Source organism: Nuphar pumila, chromosome 2 (genome assembly GCF_984573655.1).
Source record: "Nuphar pumila chromosome 2, dmNupPumi1.hap1.1, whole genome shotgun sequence".
NCBI classification, from domain to species: domain Eukaryota; kingdom Viridiplantae; phylum Streptophyta; class Magnoliopsida; order Nymphaeales; family Nymphaeaceae; genus Nuphar; species Nuphar pumila.
This window is the reverse complement of record NC_143250.1, coordinates 94,831,526-94,842,118: the sequence shown is the minus strand read 5'-3', so window position 1 is coordinate 94,842,118 and position 10,593 is coordinate 94,831,526. Positions and strand designations below refer to the sequence as shown.

Sequence of the window (10,593 nt, the reverse complement as noted above, 5' to 3'; positions counted from 1 at the left end):
GGTTTGGCACATGTATGGCATCTATTCTGGAAAGTCTTGGATTTTGACTAAACTTCACTAAATTCACTTAGTTTTGGATCCACTTTGGGTGTCCTCTATCCAATTTGAGTTTTGGGTTCAATTTAAATCCAAACTTGGATACGATTTATATTGAAAAATCAAGAACTTTGCTATCTCAATTTTTCACTATACCCATCCGATTTCACTTACGAGCGCGCACACACACACACACACACAAAATATATATATATATATATATATATATATATATATATATATATATATATATATATATATATATATATATATATATATATATATCAAAGTCCAATTGTCTCAATCTAGACCGAGTCAGTCTGACCTAAATCGGGCCCGACTCGGTCTAGACCGAGTTGGTTCGCAGAAATATACTCAACTTGGTCTGCTCAGACAGAGTCGGTTTGCCCTGAACATAATCGGGCTCGATCTTTCCAGATCGAGTCAGTCTGCTAAAGCTAATTGGACCTAACTTGGTTCGAACTGACCAAGACGAACTGCCAAATATTAGATCAGACCGAGGCAGATCTATTGCTAATACGCAGACCCGACTCGGTCTGTTGAACTGTTATTTTCTTTTTTTTCCTATTTCGATTAGTACCTGCAGACGGTGATACAGCAGTGTGCCCTCCCCCCGCCCCCCCCCCCCCCCCCCTCCTGTCACCTCTTCTGTGTGGTTGTTTTGTCAACCTTACTCTTGTTGAACTGTTGCATCTCATGTAAATGGGGCAGCACTGTTGGCGATCGCCGATCATCGGTGAATGCTTGTCCCATGTCACCGTCCAAGGGTATTAGCAAAGGAAAACCCTTCTATTACTTCCCTTTCATGAGATGCAAGGACAGGGTTCTCCCTGCTCCTATACCTCTTCAACTCGCCAGCGACCTCATAGTTGTTGGTGACCTCTGCATAAAAAAAATGAGAGGGAGAGAGCGACTTACCTGTCGGCCAACGGGTTTGAGCATCCTCCTCTTCTTCCTTTCTAGTTGTGTTATGAATCAAGTGGAAAGAGAAGGGAGCACCCATGGCTTTTATAGCCATGGGTGAGGGGTCCATTACCCCCTTCACCCGCCTCCTTCTGTAAAGGAGGGGGAAAATGTTTCCCCCTTCCTTCTCCCACTTTCCATTTTGTGGGAAAGGGAGAGGGGTAATGTTTTCTTCTCTTCTCGTAATCGTCCCAGGTTGACTGTGTAACCCACCTGGGCGATGTTACATTTGAATGCAACAACAAGATAACCACTTTGCAGGGAATAACCCAAAGGGTTTTAACACAGTGGAGGGGGCCTTGGCCACTGAGCTACTTGGGAGAAAGTAGCCAGCATGTGGAAGTACCATCAACTTGTGAAGGATCAACTTGTGAAGGAGTATCACTTATGCTTGTCGCCGAAAATGGTGCCAACTTAAGTGGAGGAACGTGTTCCGGACTGTCAAGTTTTTCACCTTGATGTAAATATTTCTTTTGTTTTCTTTAAGTGCTTGTAAGAGTTTTTGGCATAAGAGCCCCCGGGTACAAGGTGAATTCGAAGGTCCCTCTGTACTCATTAACTTTGCTAATAGAAGTTTCAGTATTCTTGCTTTCTCATATTCTCTTACCTCACTCTCTATTGTGTGTGCGCATACCTGTGCAACTGTGCCTGTACGCTTGACGAGCTATTCTTAACTCAATTTTTTTTTATGCGCTTGAAAGACCATTTTGATGTTGTGGTGCACCAGGGCATATCACGGGGGCCTTCAATTTTAGCCTGTGACAATGATAGTCCATGTGAATATTGAATCAATGTAACTTGCTGCCAAACAATGACCCTTTACAATATATTGATTGATAGTCAAGTGCATGCTCATTTGATAAATCAATCCATGCCGTAGCTGCAACTATAGGCATCAATATCCCAGCCTACTGAATAGATTGAGATGCTGCAGATGCAATGATCTCTTCTATGTTCAAGCTGTTCTTGAGGAAATTAGTGTACCAGTGTGCTGAGTATTTGGGATATCGAGGGAGCCCTTTGTTCTCAAAGTCCACTCCAATGAGGCCATACTTCCTCTGGTAACCAAACAGCAATTCGAAACCATCGAGGAACGACCAGACAAAGTAACCTTTGGTGTTTGATCCGTTCCTGAACAATGCACGAATTTGTATTAAAAAGAAGACCCATCAATACATAAACACTACTTGACCATGAAGTTGGTATGGATGAATCTTTAGTACCTCACAGCTTTGAGCAAAAATTCAAGATAGCTATTCAAGTAATCTACGCGGGCAGTGTCATTCAGTGTCACATTCAGTCCAGTTCCGTAGCCTGTCAGAACATACAAAAGTCAAGAATGACAATATATCTGCACTTTTAAGTGTTCTGTGCCACATAGGTACAGGTGTGGGTACTCGTACATTCGGTACAACACCCCCAATTTCTGAAGGGTTGGGTAGAGAGGTACACCTACACATGCATGCTGAACATATCAGGCTCACTTTTCTCATTCTGCCCCCATTAAGCCCCATAGTTTGAAGTGTTTTATGATAATCTGAACCGTTAGATGTGTTTAGCATGCTCGAATCAGTAGGAATCAACTTTTGGATCATGTATTAAAAAAAACACATTTTTATGAGCCAAAAAATGATATCTTCATAGCCATTGATTTTGGATCACTGAAAAGGCCTGTGTATAGGTCAGATTCCGGTGATCCAAAAGCCGGTTCCCAGTAAAAAAAAAACATGTATCACATATAAGGTGTTAGATGTGAGAAAAAAACACTAAAAACTAATATTTTTGAATGGGGGCATGACCAGCACATTACTCATTTTTAAATAAAGCATGCACCATATATATATATATATATAGAGAGAGAGAGAGAGAGAGAGAACTAATGTGAACCGTGATTTTCAAGATATTTTTTATTTTTTCTCTCAAATCTGACCGTAACGATGTGATATGATAAAACACATTTTTTCTTGATAAAACACATGGACAGAAAGGTGATTTGACAAAACTCTTCGACAAATTTTCTTATACAACGTCCATACAACAAAGATGAGGTGATTTGACAAAAACACAAATTTTTGTTTTGTATTTTTAAATCACCGATGTCCATCACTTCAATCACCACCATTCATTGCCCAAGAAGTGAGCCCACCAAACAGGGCTGGTAAAGCAACTCGAGACTCCGCTCGGTAGAACTCATATATATATATATATATATATATATATATCCATGATTTTCATAATTTTTTGTCCTTTTCTTTTAAATGTAACTGTAAGGGTGTAATCTACGTGGTTTTATTAAAAACCTATTCTTGAATCATCAGATTTTGATGCATAAACGATATTTTTATAAGATTTTAAAATCAACGGCTCATAATCTTCATAAATATTCAAACATTTAAAAATCACATTTTTCATAAAAAATACATGATCCAAGAGTTGATTCCTAGCAAATTCACTGTGCCAAGTACATTCACATAGTTGGATTTAATTTGCAAAATAAAAACATTGAAAATACTCATATTTTTAGTTCTCATATTTGAGTTTTCATATTCTAGTCTCTCTCTCTCTCTATATATATGTAGCAGTACTATCGCAAATCGACATGAATCAGCCAATTTGTATTGTTGGCCAGAAATCGGCATGTTACATGGATGATTTAGCTTATTTTTTAAAATATTTTATAACGTGTCATTTTCTTGTTAAAAGTTGGCCGATTCAGCTCCAAATCAGAATCGACTGATTCACCTGAATCATTTTCAAAACAAATTTAGTCCCATAAGATATTGACAACATTGATTTGTAGAATGGATGAAAACAACCTTTGATGCATCTTAAAAACGGAATAAATTGATCTCATATACCAGGAAACAGGTCTGATATCTAGATTTGAACAGTTCTGAAAGTGATCTTTGTAACCCCATAAAGTATCAGTACCAGTACCAGTACCAGTACCAGTACCAGTACCAGTACCAATACCAATGACAACACAAGTACAACCACCCTTTTGGATGTAACCCATGTTCTATTTTGGAACAGAAGAGTTAAATGAATAGATTTCATCGGGTTATAAATTCAAAAAAAAAAAAAAGAATAGATATCATCATGCCAGGTGCGGTTTCTTTTGACATGTGTGCAGGAATTACCATTTTCATGAACATAGATTGGAGGGTTCCCATAAGTTCTCTGGATGTATTCCAACAGTCCTTCGAATCCCCATGGAATGACTGGAATGATAAATGGTGAGATCTGTACCAAAAATTATCAGTTGGTCCATGTCTAGATCATTCCCTAATGAAAAGTACAACATGGAGACCATCTCTTTGAACTTACCCCTGAAGATGAACTATTGCTCTGCACTGCACCACAATGACAACAACATATTCAGAGTTTATGACTGTCGTTTTAACACAAATTTTATGAAGTTCTTCAAGTTAGATGCATACCGAAAATGGCATTCATGTCGCCGGTAAAGTCCCGCGCATGATTATGATCTGGACTTTGAGGTTTGTCTGCAACTGAAATTGTGGTATAATGGTTTATTCCGATGAAGTCGAAGGAGCCCTTAACTAATTCAGACTGGGTTTTGGTGATAGACGGCAGCCTTGAGCCTACATTCTTCTTCATGACCTCTGGGTAGTCTCCAAACACCAGAGGGTTGAAAAACCTGTTGCCAATAACTAGATGAATTCTCTGAAGTGATCTTTCACAATAGACATAGTTGAGTTGCCTCGCATCCACACCTAACCCAGTCAAGGAATCATCTCGACTCGGTTAGAGACTAAACTTGGCCGTCTTAACATTGACTCAGCTGAGTTTTGTCATTGACTCCATTGAGTCAGCTGAATTTTATTGCACTCAGCTGAGCCTTACTTTCTCTTAACGCAAGGGTTGTGTGTGTTTGTGTAAGGATGGACATAGAGCCAGCCTGACAGGCCCGACCCATATTCTGGCCGAAGTCTGGCCCAACACAGTTATAATCGAGCTTGGGCTGGGCCCTTTAGTCCCAACCCAGTTAAATGGGACAGAATTAGCCAGGCCGATTATGTCATCGAGCCGAGTCTTGCCCAAGTTTATTCAGACCCATACTGTAAAATGCAGCTTGAGTCCAACTCATAAAGGGCCAGGTAAGTAGGCATCTAAATGGTTCGAAGGATGTGGCTAATACCAAGTCCGACTAATTGGATGTTGCATAAATGGATTCAGATTCCAATGGTGAAAAGCTCATACCAAGTCCGCTTTTTTACATGTAACCGGATTCAGATATCCATCAAATCTGGATATCTACTGGATTCGATAACAAAAATCAAAACCATATCTGCTTTCAATTATAACCAGTTATGGTTTCAGTTTACCAAATTTGACTAAACCATACTTTTTTTTTATAATGAGGAACTGATGTAAACACGGAGGGCTCGATTTATGGTAAATTCTAACCACTATGATTATATCTAAAAAAAGCTGAAAATATGATAAATCACTAGAAAATACAGGAAATTAATGCAAAAAACAGAAAATAAAACAAGTAACTGAAAATACTAAAATCAATCAATTTTAAATTCTGAAGTTTTTTTTACCAACTCTAATCTTAGATCTTCCCTATATTTATAGGGTTAGACTTCTAATCCTATTAGACTCCCTAAACTAACCCACAAAACTTATCATAATCTAATAAAACCTAGATCTTAGGTCCAAGATCCATTACAATGATTCAAATATTAAAATATCCACACTAAATAATATGAATCTCAAATGATCCAATTAATGAGAGATGTAGGCCCGGATATATATATCGCTTCGCTCCTGCATTATTCTCCCCATGTTGGAGAAAGACTTACCCTCAAGTCTTCATCCCACTTACACTTCTTACAGTTGCGCTCTAGCTGTAAGAATTAACGATCCATTGAAACAGGCACAGATCCGCTAGTATTGGTGTGATTCAATTCGAAGAGTGCTCACACAAATGCAGAGTGAAGAACCGATCACCCAATGACTAGTTTAGCATGTAATCAAATGGGTCTTCATGTATAACATCACTTAAAACAAAAAAAAAATCCATCTTAAGATGCACTTGGATCCGAATATGATTAACCAGATCCATGTTAATCTTAATAGGATTCAAATAGGTTAGGGTAGGTACAAGGTCAAACAGATAGGTTAGGTCAAGTCAAACTAGTTCTGATATATAGAATTTGGTATGGGTAAGAGTTAAAAAGAGGGTTCAAGGACTCATATGGGGAAGATAACTGGATTTGAGTAAGATATTTCGAAGCAAGACTCAAAACATGAATTTGAAACTGAATCAAAAGAGATTTTAAGCCAAAAATCATGGGATTGGTCACAATATGGATGAAGGACCCCCGGGACCGGACCCAGAATCGGTGTGATGTGGGCTGGAACTGATGGAAACCGGCCTGAAACCACAAGGGCCACAACACCCATATCCGAGTTGTTAACGTGGGAGCCAGGTCGAAACCCAGCCCCTGTCTTGAACCGGTTCGGTTTCCTGGTTCACGAGTTATCCATCCCATAGAAGGAAACCCTATCGAAGTTTCCTGGTGCGGGATGGAGGGACGATAGACGATGTCCACCACCGTCGACCCTACTGGTGCCCTGACCAGGGATGGGTCCCATCGGCCCACCCCGTCCGGCGGAAACCCGCTGGACGGTGGCTGGCAATCGGCAGGAGCCTCTTCGGTATCCACACATCGGTTGATGTCCAGTGGTGGCTGGTTGGGACGACGAGCACCACTGACCGACATCGACAGTTTCCACCAGTTAAAGGCTCCCCAGGCCCGCTGCCACACATGCGACCCGGGCTGATGTTTTATGTGTCATACTTAACAAAGCCAAGTATCTAAAATCTTCATATTTATGCTCTCTCCTATTTCACTTCAAGGGAGGCTTGGTGTAGTGGGTGGGGCCTTGGCTGCTAGACAGGCAGTCAAGGTTTGATTTTCATGGGCATCCCCCCTCTGTACAAGCCAATGCATAGCATAGGCCCTGGGGGCAGAGATCCTAGCCTCTGAGTTCTATGCTGCTAGCACAACGACCGTAGGTATGGCAGGCTGAGCCAGTGCGACCAGGTCTTCTTGCTGGGTGCGTCAGGTTATAAAATCAAAAAAGTGCTCTCTTATTTCAGTATCACTCACCATCCAATCATGAAATCACGAGCTCTTTGGGTTGCAGTAACATCCTCTGACTTGTTTGTTTGAGGAGTCATCCAGAATGCATAGATTGAGATTCCTATCCAACCATTTTGTTTGGCCTGCAAGTAAACTAATCTTAGTCTGTGTTTTCCTTCTGCCTGCTCTCAAAAAGAACTGCTCTTCTTCATTCCCAATCTATGTCTAACGAGTTGCTGATGATGGTAGTGTATAGAACTTGCCTGATATTTTTCCTTGTACAGTCTAGCTACCTCTGCATGTGCTAGCAACTGATTGTGAGTAACAATGTATGGCTCTATTGACGAATTTCCAGCAGTGCAATTTTGGAATCCATATGGAAATGAGCAGCGGTTAGGTGGCATAAGCCCTTGGTCATAAGCTCCCAAAGAGAATATATTGGGCTCATTCAAAGTGCTCCAATATTTCACTCTGTCGCCGAATTCTCTGAAACAAGCATCTGCATATGCTGTGAAATCTTTCCTGAAACACCACAAGAACCAAAATTGTGAAACTTCAAGGCTGGTAGTCTTTTCCCATATAAAAGTTTTGTTAGATACTGATGCCAGAGAAATAGATAGTGGATCAGTAAGTTTAAGTTGAAGATGGTGTTGAAAATTACACAATTTTAGGGCTCAACCATCCTTCATATTCAACTTCAAGGACCTGGGGAAGATCCAGATGGTGGAGGGTAACATGAGGTTCAATTCCTGTATTTTGATTTCCAATGGAAAAGGACAATTTAGATAAAAGAAGAAAATCATAAAATGATGCCTACATTAATAATTCATTAGAACCCATTCATCTCAGGGGCAACTTGTGAATGGCAGCAAGTTGACATCTGCAGTTGGTGACAGGATTTTTAATTTAAAAAATAAAAATCCGCCTCAGGCATGTCTTTGAAGGTGTGTTTGATGCCGGGTAAAAAATATCCAATGGAGATAAAAAAAAAAACCACCATTTTTGGCTGAGTTTTTCTCCTTGCTTTTGAGTTGCTGGGGTACCCAGCGACCTTTTCTCCATGATAAAATTTACTCCAGTTGATTTTTATTGAGCATAAAACACACCACATATATATGTATAGAGAGAGAGAGTACATAATGTCACCATTCATCATCATTTCTCAACGTTGACACTATTTCAACCATGAAAATTGAGGGTCAAATCAAGTATACATTTTCTACATTCACCAAATCGAGGAGCAGGTGCACCATTTCAATATAAATACTTTTTTTTTGCTTAAGAGAATAAACAAACCGTACCATAGGCAATGAGTTCATTGATAAGGTTATCGTAGTACTGTAGTCCCATTGGATTGACAGCTCCTCTTCCTTCTGCAATTGAAGAATAAAGAAACACCATGTTAAATTTCTATAATTTTAAGCAACCTGTGACACTTTCCATCTGTAAGAAACAGAGGACCAGAAATCTTTACCTGGAATCAGCCTCGACCATGAGAAAGAGAATCTGTACGCATCTAATCCCATATCAGACATGAGTTTCACATCCTCCTGCAACGTTACTTTTCAGTATTAAATCCATAAGTGAAATAAGGTTGTCCCAGTAAATAAGTGGAATTAGTAAAGTTAGTACTAATTTAACCTCAAGAGGTTAAATTTGGCAATTAAGAAAAACGTAAGATGGTCATGATTATATGTTTGGATTTGGTCGGCAACAGAAAAATTATAGGCACGGGTTGATTCAGGTGGATCTAAGAGTAATCCCAATCAATCAGACCAACATTTGGGTCCATAAAAAGAGCAAACCGACACATTCTACTTCAAAAAGGCATAACTTTGTCATCCGATATCAGAATTCCACGATTCTTGAACTGTTGGGAAGCTTATTTCTTGAGCTGTGGATATCAAACTCATCTCTCTCTCTCTCTCTCTCTCTCTCTCTCTCTCTCTCTCTCTCTCTCTCTCTCTCACACACACACACACACACACACACACACGCATATGTTTGTGTGTGCACTTTTGCGTTTGCAGCTGTGTAAGTCAATCAATTAGCATTATTTTCACTCGTTTACATACCTTGTACCTGTGATATTGATCAGCAGCAGTATCAAAGTTGCTCTTGTCCGGCATTTTTCCTGACACACACCACTCTCTTTTACTATTACAGTATACATATTAAATACTGCCCTTTAATCTAATCTCTAGAAGCTATTTAGAGATAGAAAACATGTAAACAGCTTAATCTGATACATCAAAGAAGCAAGCATACACGCCTTAATTCCAAAAAAAGCAGTAAGCTTCAAATTAAGTAGAAGGCAAGTCTCACCAGAATGAGCAAAAGTGTCCCAAATGCTAGGACTCCTCCCATCCTCTGCTGCTGCTCCTTCAACCTAAATTTGTCACCCACAATTCCACTTCCTTTACTTGTCCATCCCCATATAACACAGCTAAACACAAACAGTTTTAAGGGACAAAAAAGACGAGAAAAAAGAAGAATGGCACCAACACCCACTTGAAAGGAAGCCGTCCCTGCTCCAAAAACAAAGCCTGGTGGGAAGTCATCCCTGCTGATCTGATGGGTCTCTTGGAATAGCACCCCAACAACCAAGAGTGAGAGAAAAAGCAAACAAGAGATGTACCCCATCTCCTCACCTTGTCTCAAAATGCCTATCAGTATTCATGTATGTATAAAAGACATATCCCCCATGGCCCACAACCAACTACATTTTCCACTATTGGATCCAATAAAAATTATTGTTTTTTAATATTTCAAAGATGCTACACTACGGACATCAAGGGTTTTACCAACCGGAGGCCAGTCATTTAAGGAGGAGAGGGATCTTTCTGTTGCATTATTAAAAAAAAATTGCTTCCTAGATCCTGATTAATGTGATTTGTCTTTTTGTTTTTTTATTTGAGACGAGCTTCTTGGTATCAGGGTGACACCTGGTGAAACCCAATCCTCAAGTCTCAGGAGTATTTTGCAGCCAAATGTATAATTCTTTTGAAATGAAAAATACTTAATAAAATGGTGATATTTGGTAAGGGTGTCAATGGGTCGGGTTTACCTGGACTCGACGGAACCAAACTCTATAGGGTCCGACTATGGTGACAAATAAGAAGACTCAGGTTTAGACCCAAAAGTCCGATTAATTAATACATGGACCTGAATATAGTTTATAAAATTTTATACGAGACCCGGACCCGACCTGGATTCCGATTAAGACATGCAATTTTTCAATGTAAAAATGATAAAAATATTATTTTATCATGTATGGTCCAGGTTTGGTTCATGTAGTTTTTGTCGGGTCCGGGTATAGTTTCTCTTATAGTAGACTCGATTAGTCTCATGGATACCATACTCAAAAATCTGGTCCAAGTTTGGTTTCACTGGGTCTGAATCAAACCCGAACAGTTGACACCCATAATCTTTGATGGGCAAAAACCTATGTAAA

The 10,593-nt window shown here is 39.6% G+C and overlaps 1 protein-coding gene across 1 annotated transcript; it reads right to left on the bottom strand.

Annotated features, from left to right (window-relative positions):
• Window positions 1-1,822: 1,822 nt before the first annotated feature.
• LOC149846208 (beta-glucosidase 22-like) lies at window positions 1,823-9,806 on the bottom strand. The gene is made up of 13 exons (XM_089996252.1): window positions 9,651-9,806; window positions 9,465-9,528; window positions 9,215-9,273; window positions 8,614-8,689; window positions 8,441-8,512; window positions 7,801-7,888; window positions 7,403-7,661; window positions 7,167-7,282; window positions 4,461-4,681; window positions 4,348-4,373; window positions 4,161-4,263; window positions 2,244-2,334; window positions 1,823-2,151 (listed from the first exon to the last, which is right to left on the bottom strand). The coding sequence occupies exons 1-13, from the start codon at window positions 9,780-9,782 to the stop codon at window positions 1,929-1,931; spliced, it is 1,530 nt and encodes a 509-aa protein (XP_089852378.1). The 5' UTR covers window positions 9,783-9,806; the 3' UTR covers window positions 1,823-1,928.
• Between the last annotated feature and the right edge of the window lie 787 nt (window positions 9,807-10,593).

Coding starts and splice junctions, on each gene's coding strand:
- LOC149846208 (XM_089996252.1), bottom strand. CDS start 9,782: ATGGGGTACATCTCTTGTTTGCTTTTTCTCTCACTCTTGGTTGTTGGG. Junction 8,513..8,613: donor ATGGTCGAGGCTGATTCCAG/GTAAAGATTTCT, acceptor CTTCAATTGCAG/AAGGAAGAGGAGCTGTCAAT. Junction 4,264..4,347: donor GCAATAGTTCATCTTCAGGG/GTAAGTTCAAAG, acceptor TTTTTGGTACAG/ATCTCACCATTTATCATTCC.